Source organism: Dryobates pubescens, chromosome 6, assembly GCF_014839835.1.
Source record: "Dryobates pubescens isolate bDryPub1 chromosome 6, bDryPub1.pri, whole genome shotgun sequence".
Lineage (NCBI taxonomy): Eukaryota > Metazoa > Chordata > Aves > Piciformes > Picidae > Dryobates > Dryobates pubescens.
In genome coordinates this window covers 37438997-37455670 of record NC_071617.1, presented here as the reverse complement: position 1 = coordinate 37455670, position 16674 = coordinate 37438997, and the positions used below count along the sequence as shown (strand labels likewise).

The window sequence follows — 16674 nt, the reverse complement described above, 5'->3', positions numbered from 1 at the left end:
GTACAGCTTTTGGACCTGCTGGATGCACCCACTCCATCAGCAGCATCCTTCTGCGCTTATAGTCCAGTGGTGTAAGCAATCACTGGTGTAAGCAGAGCACTTCAGTCCCATGCAGTACTGCCTTCTCTCTACTGAAGGCTGCTTGTAATTTACTATTACCTCCCTCAAGAACTTGTTTTCTCCATCCAGCCTCCCCAGAGCCTGCAGAAATGTTGACAAACGCATCCCTGTGTCATGTTTCTTTGACATCATCCACTGTGCACCCCTGTAAATGCGACAGTGAAAACTCAGGATCACAGGATGTTCAGGGTTGGAAGGGACCTCATGACAACATGGAAATGCAAAACCCTATCTGAAGTTGAGATACTCTGATTTTAGACAGGTCTTGGACACAGGAAAAAATACAACGTCCTGCATCTTTGTTTTTAGTCTTAACCACTCTTTACTGCCACACAGCAGCTTTCTTTTGGAAGTCTCTGGATTTATTGCTGTGAAGCTTAACTTTTTGTGCCAGTGTCTGCCAGACAGTGAAGGGATGCTACAAATACATTAATTCCTCCTCCTGGGCTCCAAGAGCCTAGCCTGTGCACCCCAGACCTGGCCCAGACCCATGGACATGGCTGCTGCTTTCCTGTTTGCAGCTTTGGCCAGCACTGAAGCTTAGTGTCCACCATGCGCCTGCCTGAGAACAAGGCTGACTCCCAGAGACAGGGCGGTGCCTTTAACACCCCCACAGCTAGCTCTAGGGAAACAACCCACCAGCCTCCTCCCCTGCTTGTTGTAATTAAAGCTCAGGAGCCACATCACCAGAGGCATGCAGTCACTTGCTCTGCGAGTTCTCACGCACACCCATTTGTTACAGAGCCCCGGAAGATCAGCACAGCCTCAAGCCCACCTGTGGTCTGGGTCCCCACTCTGGGCTGGGGGCTCTGGTTGGGGGGGGCATGTGCCCAGTGTGCCCCTCTCCAAGGGGAGAGCACAGGTGGTTGCACTAGAACAGACTACCCAAGAAGGTGGTTAAGGCCCTGTCCCTGGACACAGTCAAGATCAGACCCTAAGGGCCCTGGGGAGCCTGATCTAATTGGAGGTGTCCCTACTCATTGCAGGGGGGTGGGACATGACCTCTGAGTGTCCCTTCCAATCCAATGCGGTTTCAACCCTAGTGCGGATGTGTGCTCACACTGTAGATTGAAGGTAAATTCAAAGTGGAACTTTTGGAATGAGTTTTTAAAAGATGGTAGAGCTAGAATAACTACCTTCTGCTCAGCCACGATCTATCTTAATTTTTATTTTAAGTGTAACTTTTTTTTCCATACTATAATAACCACTTTTGACTATAGAGCTTTTCCTAGGGAACAGACCAGGAAGCCTGATGACTCAAGATTAGAGAAGCCCTGCAGCAAGGTGTTTAAGCAGCCACTTTAAAGTTGGTGCTTTGTGATATTTACAGAGAGATCAAAAGGTTAATGGAACAAGGGAGTAAGACAAGCACATTAGCTACAACTGCCATCAATGTGTGCAGCAGTCAGTATCATGTGGTCATTGCCATCTGATTCAAACAGGTGTAAAGTGCAGGGACTGTTTTCCTTAGCACTTTGAATGAATTTAGTGCTGACAGATGCACTATAAAATGAACTAGTGGAATTTTATGCAGACACAAAATCCAGCATGGCTGTTTTACCTAGAGCCAGTCCTGGGCTCATGTGGAACAGGGAGGGAGGCATCTTCTGTGCCTCTGGGGGAAGGTGGAAGCCATAGGTATTTCCATACTCTTTTGCTGTGGGGGCAGGAGATGAGCAATTATTGCTTGTTGCTTAGTCCTGAGAGAGGAGAGATTTGTTTTTAGCCACACCTTTGCAGTTCTCCTATTTAAAGCAATCAATATATAGATATATATCTCTCTGCATAATGTTCCAGTATTTGTAACTATCAGAACCTGTTTCCTCTGCATTTCTGCAGGGTACTATTTTCTGTATCTTACTTAGTGTCTGAGCAATTACCCGGTAGCTTTCCCTGCTGTTAATACCACATTTTAATGCATTTTTCTTGTGAAGCCATCACTAAAAATTGTCAGCTATAAAACTGGTAGAGTTGGCAGGAAGCAAAAGACAAAAATGATCAGGACCTAAAAGAGACAGAATGAAGGAAGTAATGATGTAAATCTGAGTCCAATCACATTAGGAAATCTTAGCAGGTTGGTTGAAGTCATTTCCTGTTAAGTAAAACATAAATCTCCATAGATGGAAAAAAATAATCTTCCCTCCATTCAGGATTCTTTGCTGTGTGGATAATAAAGTTACATAAATTAAAATAACCTGAGGGGTACAAAAGCACAAATATACTGAAGCATATACACAAGCATGAATATACTTGAAGTTTTTCATCTGGTAGCTTTTTGTTGTTCTGTTTGTTTCCTCTCTAAATTTTCATTTTCCCTTAGTGTTCTGGCTTAAGCTGCTACAGCAAAGAGACTGCTGCATAGTGGTGATTTGCCCGACAATAAAGACTGAAGGTGATACAGCTGAGAGAGAGCTTTTTTGGTAAGTGTTGGTAATTTTCAGAGAACCAAAAAGCGTCTTCCAGAAGTCACATAGCTGCCTGAACCACTGTACTTGGTGTAGCAACATCGTCAGACTCTGACAAAAATCCCACCCAAACTGTACAGTGCATTGCAATGCAGAGTGAAACCTTGCTTGCAGCGTGCTGAAGGAAATCTCTTAGGCAATGAAACAGCCTCGCCCATTTAAGAACAGGTTTTTTTACCTGGTAATCATCCCAAGTAGCTGGTGAAGCCCTGAAGATCTAAACTGGGCAAACAGCGCTTCTGCACGCAGGCCTGTAACCGCACAGCAGCTGTGAGGCACCGCCCGCATCACCGCACTCACCGGGCCCACGCACCAGACAGGTCTGCCTTGCCATGGCGGCCAGCCAAGCCGCATCGGCCACATCGCACAGCAGCACGCTGACCTCTGCCCCGAGCGCCGCCTTCCCTGCACACCGGAGACTGCCATCACCGACACCGCCCGCTGTGCCAACGGACGCGTCCCGTCCCTGCCCGGCCTGACACACCACCTCCCCGGCGCAGCCCCCTCGCTTCTCCTCTCAGCCATCCCCTCAAACCCATCCACAGGTGGCACCGCGCCTCACTGCACCACCCCCAGCCACAGCCCATACCCAGCTTGTCAGCCGCCACCCTTGCCACCTCCTCCACCACAACCTGGCCCGTGGAGCCCGAGGCCCCAACACCACCAGGTCCTAGGGCCGCCCAGCTGCCCCAGCATGATGGGCAAACCCTACACTCGCTGCTTTCTCGTTTTTCAGCACAGCTCACTCCAGGCAAGTGCATAAGGATGGAAATTAACATACCTTAAGGCGAGTACAGAGTCAGCTGACCTTTATTATAGTCCAGGAAATAAAGACAGATCTGTTACTTTAACTCTAAGAAACAACAACTACTCTTCTATTGTGCTATGGGGACTGAGGTCTTGCAAGTAAGAACACCACAAAGCAATAGCACCTATCCAAACTGGAGCTAGTGGTTTCAGCTGCTAAGGCACTTTTTATCCAGGGCCTGTCTACTTTTCAGTATTTTCTGAAGAGGGCAAAGGAAGAAGACTGTGGTTAATTGTGAAGCAGAGTGTATCACTGGCTCTACTGTACGAAAAAGATTAAACAAAATTCTAGAACTAGCCCCCAGTAAATTGTTGATTTAATATCTTTATGACTTAAAACTCAATACTCTTTACAGGTTTGCCCACTACAGCAAACACTATAACATTAAACTCAAATTTTCTTCTATTTCTGCTGCAAACAATAGCACAGTGAAACTATTTTGTTATTAGACTTCTACAGTCAATGAGTTTTATTGAGTTAGACCCAGGCAAGTTGTTAGCTCATAAAATTACATTTTGACTTCAGACTTCAGCCTTGCTAATAACAGAGAACTCAAGACCACGTTTGTTGAGGCGATCAATCAGTTTTGTTTTGGAAAAGGCAGCTCCTGGAGAATATACACCACCCCTGTTAATGAAAACCAAGAGTTTCATTAGTGGTACAGTGGTTGAATGACCTTCTTTGAAGTCAATGGTGTATTTGCCTGCCTAAAAAAGCAAAAGCCATTCTGTCCCACAAGAGAACATAGGAAGAATTTGACAAGTCTGTACATTAACAAGTTCCTTTCTGTCTCCAGCAAACTCAACAGAAACTATTCTGTTCCCTGCTAATATAGACACTGATGCAATAGATAATGCAAAAGCATAACTAAACAGTTGTGACTGTCCTTTGAAATTAAAAGGCAGATTAAAGTGACTGACTTGAAATCAGCTTGTGCTGATCGCCCTTGCATAGCCATTTGGGTAAGGTAAAGCAGAACTCCACAGCATTATGAGAACTGGGTTTTTGAAGAGAAACATGGGCACACAATAGCTTTAATGGAGATCAAGCTGTTGTCCATGAGGAGGTACTTACTGTTTAGGCAGACAAGCTGTCTCTTCCAGAAGAGATACACCTGCTTGAACCATTGCAATGGGTGTAGCAACATAGCCAGGCTCTGACAAAAACAAAAGAGGAAAATAACCCCAGTGTGTTGAATGTAATCTTGCTCCTACCTACTGCATGTTGAAGAATAATCTCTTTGGCAATGAAACAGCCTTCCCGATTTGAGAACAGCTTTTTTTAACTGGTAATCATCCCCAGGAGCTGGTGAAGTCTAATCTGGACAAATACTGCTTCAATATACAGGCCTACAACCACCCAACAAACATGAGCCATCATATCACAGCAACAGAGGGCCCCCATTACAGCAAGAGCTTTCACAGAATGGTAGGGGTTGGAAGTGATGTCTTGAGTCCAACCCCCTTGCCAGAGCAGGATCACCTAAAGCAGATCACATAGGAACATGTCCAGGTGAGTCCTGAAAGTCTCCACCACTTCTCCAGGCAGCCTGTTCCTGGCACCCTCAAAGTAAAGAAGTTCTTTCTCATGTTAAGATGGAACTTCCTATCTTCAAGTTTATGTCCATTACCTCTTGTCCCATCACTGGGGATGACTGAGAAGAGTCTGGCTCCATCTTCCTGACACCCACCCATTAAGATACTTGTAAGCATTAATAAAATCCACCTCCAGTCTCCTCCAAGCTTAATAGCCTCAGCTCTCTCAGCCTTTCTAGACTGTCTACAACAGTTCTTTGTTCCTCTTGAGCTGGGGTGCCAAGAACTGGTGAGCACAGCACTCCAGGTGAGGCCTCACCAGTGCAGAGCAGAAGGGTGGAGAAATCCCATGACCTACTGGCCACACTCCTCTTAATGCATCCCTGGATGCATTCCAGCTTTCCCCATCCTGTGCTTAAATTCAGACTTTTGCTGTGAGACTGCTGCATTTAGCTATACTTCATTAACTCCTCTCTGAATATGCATACTCACTGTCTGAAAACTTCACTTCAGGTGTCATATCCCCTCAAAGGAATGACCTGAACACAAGTATGTCCTAGATAGCAATGATAGCATGCCAGATCTGTTTAAGTTCACTCACAGCGGACTAGAAATAAACCTGTAGTAAGCCCAGGATGTCACAACGGAAAGCTCTCCTTAAAGCACTCTCCCTGTAACTGTCCTACTCTTCCTGTACCAATTTTCATTCTTGCAATGTTGGAGGGAAAGAATAATGCAAATGAACTGACTAATTCAAAAACCAGGTTACAATGAATGCTAGCATCCAAGGCAATACACTCTGTAAGGCTGTTGGCTTTGTCCATGTTGCAAGTGAATTGGCAAGGGTGAAAACAATGGCAGGGGAACCATAAACCTATTTTAGAGTAGGGAATGTGCGGCAGAAGCAGTTAGCTGCACCTAACATACATACCTGGCCCTTTCACTTCAGTGCAGATCTTTACATTTGGTTTGCCATTCTGGGGATCCTGCCCTTCACTGTAACCTTCACCGAAAAAAGTCATTGTGAAAGAGGTTTCATCCATCTGTAGTGGACAAGACAAGTGTGGTCAGAAGTGACACGCTTACGCCAGGCAGTTACAAGTAGCAGACACAATAGCTATTGTGGTAAATACTGTGATCCACCTAAGCAGGACTGCTTATTTTTAGGTTTTGCCTACAAGGCACAATTTAATCCAGGTTTTTGACACCTTTCACTGTTGGAACTGTTACTGTTATAAAGTCCACTTTTTCTCTCAGTGCTTTCAGTCCTGGGTTGTTGTTACTCAGTCTCCCTCTGTCATCACCTCTTGACAGTCACACTGAGTGCTGCAAGCCATCCATGTAAATGCATCAAACAGCAACATCATCCATTTTTTCTTGTTTGTGTTCCACATACTTTGGTGTCTAACAGCAGAGAACATGATTATTAAATATTCAAAGCTATCCAAAGGGGCATACACAATGTGCGTTTGGAAAACATTTCTCTGAGACTAAGCAGCTGACTCTAGATTACTATTCCATCATTACCATAACAAATGTATTCAATAACTGTGATAGAAAACAGTCAGTTACCTGTTTCTGGGTTGGTCCTTTCTTTGTGAAGCGCCCAGCAGAGAAGAATTCCGGGTACTGTAAAATAGCAGCGGGAGTGGGAGAGAAATGTGTGTGTGTGAATCAGACCAAAAAATCCAAACCCAATACTAAAATAGAGAGGAAAAAGTATCTCTGGGCACTTAATTGTGTTTTGAATACTTACTTTTGTCAGAAGTTTTCTTCCAAAACTAAACTTCACAAGAAGAAGAAATAAAATGCCAGCAAGCATCAGCTTGATAACAGAGCCAAGACCACCAATATTCACATAAGCACCATACTGAACCTGTGGCAAAAACGTATTTTCAGTGATACAGCTTGCATTAAAATGTTTCCATTGATTCTTTCGTTAGAAAAAGCCCCTTCCTCCAAATTCAGATTAATCCAAATGTGATACAAGATAACTCTTCAAGTAAGGCCTTAAACAACTGCCTCAGTTATAAACAATTCTTTGAGTAACACTTCACTTTACAGTTCATTAGAAGACAATCTAAGCACAGAGTGGTGAAAAGAGTGAGCACGGTAAACAAGAGCGGAAAATTTGAAAGGATTATGTGCTTTAGTATCTGATTTCAGGCTGCTTTCCTGAAATCTGCCTTTCCTCCTCTTTGTGCTTTAGTTTATGAGAAGCTGAGGCCTTACATTAGAATGCTGGAATAGTAATGGCAAGCCTCTCTCATTAGTCATTTCCAAGTACATTTTTAGAGCACTGTCTTGCCTGCACCTCTTAATTGATGCCTGTAATTCTGCACAGCAGTTACAGTGCCAGTCTTCTCTCAAGAGACCATGGGAAAAAACCCCACTAAGCTTCATTTCCACCACCACCACCACTTGGCACTGCCTTTACTGCACACACCAGAGATCCAAGTATGAAGAAAGTCTCTAGATACAAATTGTCCATGGAAACAGAATGGGGGCGGGGGAGGGGAAATGACAAGTCTGCAAGGGTACAGATATAGCCTAACCTGTCTTCACTGTGATAAACTGTGTGTTTAAGACATGTATGTTTTTTCCTTGGAAAGATCAGTTACTTAGTGACTAGAGGCTTCAGCATCTTTTGAAAAGTTTCTCCCTCCCAGTGTGTGATGAAAACGCTCTTACAGACTCGGGTGTGTGCTATACATGGTTTCCATTGCTTCAGCTCTGAAACCGAGTTTGAATAAGGATGTGCCTGTTACATTTGCACAACAAATTGCATCACCAGCAGAGAAATTTGATTTAGAGCTTCTTACAGGCACATCATAACCCAAGACAGACTGCTCAGAGATTTGTTAGCTGACTTTGAAGGCTGCAAGGCTTTCAGGTCTCTTGCTGTTAGAGGTGGAACTTCCTGTGTTCCAGATCTTAAGTGAGAAGAAATATTATTTACTACTGTGAGGGTGCTGGAATCCTGCAGCAGGCTGCCCAGAGAGGCTGAGAGTCTTCTTCTCTGGATACTTTCAAGACCTGTCTGGATGCATTCCTGTGTGACCTGCCCTGGCAGGGGGGTTGGACTCAGTAACTGCCAGAGGTCCCTTCCAATCCCTAACATTCTGCGATTCTACAAACTCCCTCTAAATGTTTACTATACTATGCTGACATGACTATAGTTACACAGACTGCAATTCTGATCTTTAAGAAGGTCTGCTGATATTAAAAAAAGCTTCTGCACAGGAACAGAATTCGATGCATTTATCATTCCCCAAAACCATGAAGCCTACCTTTCAAATATTTCATGACTCAAGGTTTTCATTCCCTGCAAATGCATACTGAGAAATCAGGCAGCATGAGAACCCTAGTTATATAATAAAGACTATGTAACTAATATTATAAGTTACATAATATTAACTTAAAAATTATTAGCAGCTAACTTTCAAGCAAGCTCATCAGGTAGATTGAGTAGTATGAAACAGGCCTGTGGTGCCACAAGAATCTGGACCACATTGGGTCAAGTAGCTCCCAAAGGTGATCGACAGAACAAGTCTCCTTTAATGGAGCAAAAGCACATCATGGTTCATTAGTATTTACCTAACTACAGAAACCCTACACAGATCTTAGGAACTGTCATGACATAAAGGGAAGATTCATTCAAAGTGTGAATAGAGGCAGAGTAAGAACAGTAACTTACAGGAGTCTCCTTCAAATCTGTGTACAAGTAACGCTGAGATCGTTTCACAACAGAAACATCAGATCCCATGAATGGAATGCAATACTCTCTGAATTCTGGACTGTAAAACACAAATCCTCTGCAAACAGAAAAAGAGGCAGAAAGTGTTCAAATGTTAGCCAAACTGAAAGAAACTGATTGCAACAGTCCCACCAATACTAGATTTTTCTCAAGCTTATTTTTACGACAGTCGTCTTTTCACCGAGCCAAATTTATCCCTGGCTCAAGTCAAAGTTCCATGCAATATAGCAAGGATGAGTTTGATAATCTAAGTAATTATCTCCTCACAATTATTTTTTCCATTCTACTGATCACTTCTGAAATCAAACTGAGAAGTTTGCTATGTCACTAAAGTCTCTTAAAACAAGTTAACTCGAGACTCAGTAAATGCTGGGACATGTTCTTTTTTTTCACTAAAACACCAACAAATCTGTAAAATGGAATCTTTGGTTCTACTTAATGAGCACCTTTCACATCTTATACCTTCTTTTAAGTTTTGCACCAACTACTGGAACAGGGGCATAGCCTATCTTCTTTCGGAGGTTCCTCAGGTTGTCTTGATCCGCAACACCATAAACAGCTGACTTCCAAGTCCCATCATGTATACAAACACCCTGGTGACATACCATGAAACAGTTAAGTAATTCAGTATCTAAAGGTTTCATGTATTATTTTACTAATAACCTTACGATTATTATCTATGTCTTGTGATTACATGCATTAAAGTATACTGAAATGTGGTGGGTTGACCTTGGCTGAGTGCCAGGTGCTCCCTAAGCTGCTCTATCACTCCCCTTCCTAGAAGGGTAGGCACGGGAGAAAATATGATGAGTAAGAAAAAAAACACTCATAGGTCAAAATAAAGGCAGGTTAGTGATGCAAAACCACAGGCTGCACGCAGAAGCGAAGGAAAGCAGAAGATTTATTCTCTATTTCCCATCAGCAGGTGATGTGCAGCCACTTCCCAGGAAGAAGGGCTTCAGTACACAGAGATTGCTCCAGGAGACAAACATTGTAACAATAAAAGCCCCCCACCTCTCCTCCTTTTATTTTGCTCTAATTGCTGAGCAGACTTCATATGGCATGGAATACCCTTTTGCTTCTATTGAGTCAGCTGTCCTGCCCATGTCCCTTCCCAGGACCTTGCCCACCTCTGTCCCACTGGGTGATGGGGGGAATGTTGGAGACAACCTTGATGCTGTGCGAGCTCTGCTCAGCAGTAGCCAGAACACTGCTGCATTATCCAGACCATTTTAGCTACGAATACAACACACAGCATTATGAAGGCTGCTACAAGGAAAATTAACTCCAGATATCGTAAGAACAGACTATGACTTGGGGCCCATCTGTCAAGATGGGTGATCAGGGCAGGCGAAGCAGTATATTCAATTGTTGGCACCAAAGCTGGCTTGGTTTGGGTTATCATTGTGTTATTTAATAATGATCTTAGAAGTATCACATATATTGCACATTATTGCATGCACTACACCTCAACCAAAATCCCCAACCAAACAGCCAAAGGCTAGGATTGCTGGCAGTCATAGTTGACTTGTGCTTGCAAAAACTAAGTATGTCTTGAAACAGCTCAACACCACAAACTTCAGGTAGACAGCCTATGAAAATAAACCTTACAAAAAGGTGCTGGCTTGAGATACTTTTATGAGCTTCTAAAGAAGAAAACTCCTGGACTGATCAGTGAATTCCCAGCTTGTTCCTTGATTTGAATTCTAATAGGCTGCAGTGATGTCATCAAGTATATCTGTGAGTTTCCATAATGATATAAAGCGACTAACCTCAGGTCCAGATTTCATCTTCAGGAAACTTTCAACAGCAGTTAATGTACCTGTAAGGAAGGACAAAACATTACTTGGCATATACAGTCATTAGTTCAGGGAGCCAGACTGCATGCTGATAGACTCAGATACCAGGCTACTGACATTATGAGTTGAAAAAGCAGAGTCACATCTTTATTTCAGTGTAAAATAAACTAAGTTGCACAGCTATTTTAGTTAGCAAGTATCAAATTTCTTATGTAAAGTACTTCACTAAGGGTAACAAATACTATCTTTACTCAACTTTTCATTTGCCTTATCTGGTTAATGAGACAATGTAAATATTGGGGTGGGGGAATAATATTAAAAGCCACATTTAATTTTCCTACAAGTTTCAAAATGAAGGATGAGGTAGGCTATGAAAATCGAGATGGACTTAGATTTGTTGAGCTTCTTATCAATCAATACACTCAATTCTCTTCATCGAGAGTAATTCTCAATGCACTCTGCACCCAGCCTGTATTTGTGCCTGGGACTGGCCTGACCTAGATGGAGGACCATGCACTTTGACTTTTCCAGCCTCATGCAGCTGGCACTGGCCCACTGCTCGAGCCTGTCAAGATCCTTCTGGATGGCATCCCTTCCCTCAAGTGAGTCCACCACAGCACACAGCTTAGTGTCAGCAGCAAACTTGCTGAGGGTACACTTGATGGCACCATCTACGTTGTTGACAAAGATGTTAAACAGCACGTCCATGCACTGGCCCAACAGTCCCCTGCTGACAACTGACGGTTCTCATCTCTGTGCGAGCAACATTACCTTGAATCCTTCCTCTGCCTAATGACTATTTTCCTCCAATCTAATGGGAGTGTGATTTACTTTTAAATTTTTCACTGCCAGATCTGGTTGGAAGTGGTCAGCTAGTAAAGGCATACAAAAAAAGGGGCTAGAAGAGTTTTTACTTAAGCATTGCTGTTGTAGGAAACCAGGTAAAAGCATATTCTGCATTTCTTTTTCAGCATTAAGGCCACACATAGAAAGTCACCTTTCAACTTGTCTCTGGTGTACAGTACTCCCATATCAGCCGGTATAGAGTCAAAGCCACAGCTTCCAATGATATAGACTCCCTTTTCTGCAGCTTTCTGGTTGTATTTCAGGTACATTCCTTCCAGAAACTAAAACACAGCAAGAACAAATATTTTAAGCAAAATTCCCTATTTGGCCACAGCCACTATTAGCCATCAGCACTTCACCATCTTACCATAGCACCCTACATACTTCAAACCATTCAGGAGCATCTTTAAGACAGATATATATTCCTGTTCTATGGCATGAGTCACAGCACTGCAAAATGTGACCTACACAGCATTTACACATGGAATCAAAGCCAAGACTCGGGTAGAATTCAAACATTTTCAGCCTGAAAGGCTCTTGTCAGAAAGTAAGAAAACTTTACAACTAGTACACATTAACATACTTGAAAATAATTAACCCATCTTAAACTGGTAGCTCAAGAGACAGAATTTGTATTACTTTTCAAAAACATTATCATAAACAGCAAACAGACTGAACTAGTAGTCCTTTAAAAGATCCTTGATATAGAGTAGCATTTTTCTACTGTCCCATACCTGGGGTTCTCCACTGATGTCAATGCAGCTTGCACCATTTTCAACACAAGCTTCTACCACAGGCTCCCCAAGGAATCTGTACTATAGAAGGAAAGAACACCACACATAACAAAATAAAACCCAAACACCACAACTCACCCAACATGCTTCATCTAACATATGTATCTACAATAAAAGCAAACACTTGGGAGCTATTGATTTGGAACTTCCCTCCCCCAGCATTAGCTTTGTGAGACCAGCTCAGTTGGAAGCAAATAAAAGCTGTATTTACAAGCAAAACTACAATTTGATGGCATTACGGTGCACTGAGCTCCTGTGTCAACCAAGGCCCTGTACTTCTGAACTACTGTACTACTAGGCCACTGAATGTACACGTCCCAAGAGATTCTGTTGTCTCCATTATCCCTTACCTCCCCTTGGCAGAAAGCAGGGCACCCCTAATTATGGGGATTACCTCCACATGTACAACTGGCACAGCATCTAGTGTGTCAGAATCACTGTTGAAGCTGTTACAGTTCTGGGAAACTGAGAAAGTGACAGCTACCCCTTTTGGTATTGTTACCTCGGGCTCTGCCACTTTGCAGCTCCTGCAGTCTCCTGAAAAGATCAGAAGTTGGTTGACCATCCCACTTATTCATGTTTTCACCAAACTGATCACTGAGAGTTATCCAAATACTCCCACGTGATTACCTCTGTTGTCTGTTCCAGTTTGACCTGTTTTGAAATGGCCTCCTTGAAGGAGGTCTGTTTCTAACAGCTGAATCTTGTATCAATCTGGAAGAAGAGGAATTGGCATCATTCCCCTTCGCACCATTTGCCCAAGGCTTAGGCTTCCATGGGAGGTCATCTCTGGACGGGTACCTCATTAAGGGCTGCCAGTATGAGGCATGTCCACAGAGAACCCTTATGAAGGCACCTGCCTACATGCCTGTCTATTCCAGTGTCTTTCAAGAGAGTACCTAACTGTGATGCTGAATTGTCACCTACCACTAAAGCAGGAGTACCTGTGTCATAGCATCTCCCTAACCAGCTCAGTATTGGCTCATTATCTCCTAACATAATCTTTTCTTACATGCCTAATATCCTGCCTGGGTGCATTAGCTGACTGTATGTCATCCTTATCATCTTCCTCATCTTCTTGAATCAGCTGTCCCCATATTCCTGCTGCAGTCCTCCATAGGATTTCTTCAAGTTCAGAAGCACCTCCATTAGATCTTAATTTACCAGGGCCCATATCCTGTCCTGCATCTCCACCATCCATTGGTGGCCTCATTAATTCGGCTAGATCTCTAAGGCAGACTTTCTCTTCCTCCTCAGAAGCATCCTTTTTAGCAGGAAGCCCCTCATCTTCTGCACCTCCCTTGTGTTTAGCTCAAAACAGCAACCAGCTTCACTGGTGCTGCTTTCAAATTCACAATAGGATCGGCAGAAACAGTATTGCCAGGCTCTCTTTGGGACCCTGCTGCTGCTTCTGTTCCAGCTGCAGAGGGCGGAAGGGTCTTCGCCTCCTTAATGGCCACTGCCTGTGAAGCAGTAGCTGCTATTTTAAGTGCTGACACGGGATCTGCCACCACCAGTACCGCCGCCGCTGCTTGCGCAGGGGCTACGGGCAAAACTGCCAGTGCTGCCACTTTTACTGGTGCAGCCAGGTCTGCAGCCGGCACAGTCACAGCCGTTTTGGCAGGGCTAGCTGCTGCTTGAGCGGAGCCAGTTCTGCCTTGGTGTTCGTTGTGGTTCAAAGCGGCTTTATCCTGCCTGCCTGCTGCTGCCACCTTGTCCTCTCTCTGTATCTTCTTCAGCACTAGAAATCTCTGCATTAGAGTCAGACCTCTTACATCTCCTTCTCTGCCTTAAGACAGAGCAATTAGGTGCATGTCTCTCTCAGTACCAAGCTATCAGTAGGCATACAATTATTATCATATATATACAATATTATCACATATATACAATTATTAGCAGATTCAAGCATAGCAAATAAATCATTTTGAGATCCCAGCTGCTTAGATAGCTCTTTGAAACAGGAATACTGAACTCAAATCTCAGCAGGAACAGTCAGAGTTGCATTACTATGTTTTCCTAAGCCAATAAAGCCAAGGCAGCAATCACCCAGCATTTTAGCTTGCATTTAAACCAAAGGAACAGCTTATATGCTAAATATCTACCTAGTTTATCAATCACTGCAGAAACACACTATTTATATAACATCACACTCAACACAGAATGTAACAAATGCCACAAACTCCAAAACAGCTTCATTTTGCTTCCTTAATCTGGACAGGAAATAATCAATCAAGCAGTGGCCCCACACTGATCAAGCGCCAATTAATTTTGTAATGTGATGGGTTGGAAATTCCACCCCCCAACATTAACTTTGTGAGAGCAGCTCAGTTGGAAGCAAATGAAAGCTGTATTTACAAGCAAAACTACAATCTACAATGGAATGCCATGAATATGCACAAAGTATACAATATTTACCGATATTTACAATTAACAAACAGCACAAGAACCAGCCCCCAGGCCAAATGGAAGAAGACAAAGGAGCAGACAAAGTTGCTGTTAGGCTTAACCAAAACAATGCAGCCACAGTCAAGCAGACACATGTTAGTATCTCTCCAGAGCAATGAAGCAAGAAGAGATGAGAAGAAAGAATTGGTTTGGTACAACCAAAAGAATTGGTTTGGTATGGTAGATATCTCTCCAATGAAATTGTTTAGAATTATCCCTATTTTCTTTTTAACACCCAATAGTAATTTATTTACATTTTATTACTTTTCTGCTCAAGATCTGAGAAAAGAAAAATTTAAAGGCATAGCCTAAACCTACCACACTAAAGTGGGGTAAAAATGTAGTATTAACACACTTCACTGGTGAAGGAGTTTGCTGCACTGACTACTCTATCCTATTTCTCTCATAAGGCCACTAAATTTAATATGTCTAATCTCAATTTATGCTTTTTGCACTCATTCTTAGTATATTCTTTAATAAAATATTATTTATTTCAAAGATGTTATGACCCAACTTCCGGCTTTCATACTTTGAACCCCTCCTGAATGTGCTGGAAGAACAGCTACTGAAAACTTCAAGGGGTCAAAAACTCAAACCAGCAAGTCCATGGGCTTCTTCTCCAGCTCTGCTTTCAACCCTAGCATCATTTAAAAGCTCTTGGCCCAACCCAAACTCCTCCCCATTTTACTATCATTTTTTTAATGCTGTCAAAGACTTAAAACCCAAACCAAACAAAAAACCCAACAAAAAATAAAGGCGAACAACCAAGCCTCCGACATTTTAACGAGACCTGCCTACAAATGATGCCATCAAAAAATGCAGTCACCAGAAATCGTGACGGGAAATATTTAAGGGATCACAATACACGTTTGCACTTTTGGTTCAGTTTCAAAAAGCTAGGTTTCACTGGGACAGCTCCAGACACTCCGAAGCTCAAAGGTGAGCTGCCGTTAGCCGTCGCAGCAATGCCTGCCCTGAGGAGCACGCAGCCGAGGAGCGGCGCCTGAGGCTCAGACGCCAGCCCAGGCACCGCCAGGAGAGCCTGGCGAACGCCGTGGGCGCACCGCCCGCATCACCGCACTCACCGGGCCCACGCAGCTGAGCACCAGACGGGTCTGCCTCGCCATGGCGGCCAGCGAAGCCGCGTCGGCCACATCGCACAGCAGCACGCCGACCTCCGTCCCGAGCGCCGTCTTCCCTGCACACCGGAGACCGCCGTCACCGACACTGCCCACTGCGCCAACGGACGCGTCCCGTCCCTGCCCGGCCCGACACACCACCTCCCCGGCGCAGCCCCCTCGCTTCGCCTCTCAGCCCTTCCTCTCACGCCCGTCCACGGAGAGCTGCCCATGGACGGTGCTCCGCCGTCTCCCCCGACAAGCGGCGCGGTGCCGCACGACCCGTAGCTACGGCCCGTACCCAGCCTCTCGGCCGCCCAGTTTAGCACTGCCTGCAGCTTCTGCCGGCTCCGCCCGGCCACGGCCCAGCGCAGGGTGCCGCATAGCTCCCTATCAGCCGCCGTCCGCGCCACTTCCTCCACCACAAACTGGCCGGTGAAGCCCGAGGCCCCGAACACCACCAGGTCGTAGGGCCGCCCGGCCGCCTTGGCCCCGTCACCACCACCAGCCGCCATCAGGAGAGGCACCACCGCACTACCAGCCTGTGCCAGGCAGCAACCGCTTTCACGCTCCCTGGCACCAGCCCCGCCCCACCGCGGGGCTGCGCGCGAGGCTCCCGTTGGGCGCTCGCGGTGGCGTGCAGCTCGCGGGGCTGTGGGCGTGCCCAAACAGGCGGTACTCCGCTCCCAGCGCAGGCGCGCGTCCCCTGCCGCCTGTGACCGCGGGCCCTCGGCCGCGCGCCCTGACCCATCGTACGTAACCTTTGCTCGCGTTCCGGCAGCCAGGGAAGTAGCAGAGATCCTCCTGCTCAGGCGATTTTTGACATGCTCTGGACAAATAAACCAGGAGGTTTTAGAGCCCAGCATTCTCAGCAACAATGTTTGTAGAGAGAGGCCATCACGCCTGGTACCGCAGCAGACACTGCTTTTACTATGAGCGCAGCTCATTACTATGAGTTACTGCCACAAGCATTTCAGCACTAGATGA

General features: G+C 44.8%; 1 protein-coding gene across 1 annotated transcript; it reads right to left on the bottom strand.

The window, feature by feature from the left end:
• Positions 1-3299: 3299 nt before the first annotated feature.
• SCCPDH (saccharopine dehydrogenase (putative)) lies at positions 3300-16276 on the bottom strand. Its single transcript, XM_054162334.1, has 12 exons — positions 15989-16276; positions 15655-15767; positions 12065-12145; positions 11482-11611; positions 10458-10507; positions 9148-9278; positions 8626-8743; positions 6685-6804; positions 6501-6557; positions 5860-5971; positions 4468-4549; positions 3300-4020 (listed from the first exon to the last, which is right to left on the bottom strand). The coding sequence occupies exons 1-12, from the start codon at positions 16200-16202 to the stop codon at positions 3915-3917; spliced, it is 1314 nt and encodes a 437-aa protein (XP_054018309.1). The 5' UTR covers positions 16203-16276; the 3' UTR covers positions 3300-3914.
• Between the last annotated feature and the right edge of the window lie 398 nt (positions 16277-16674).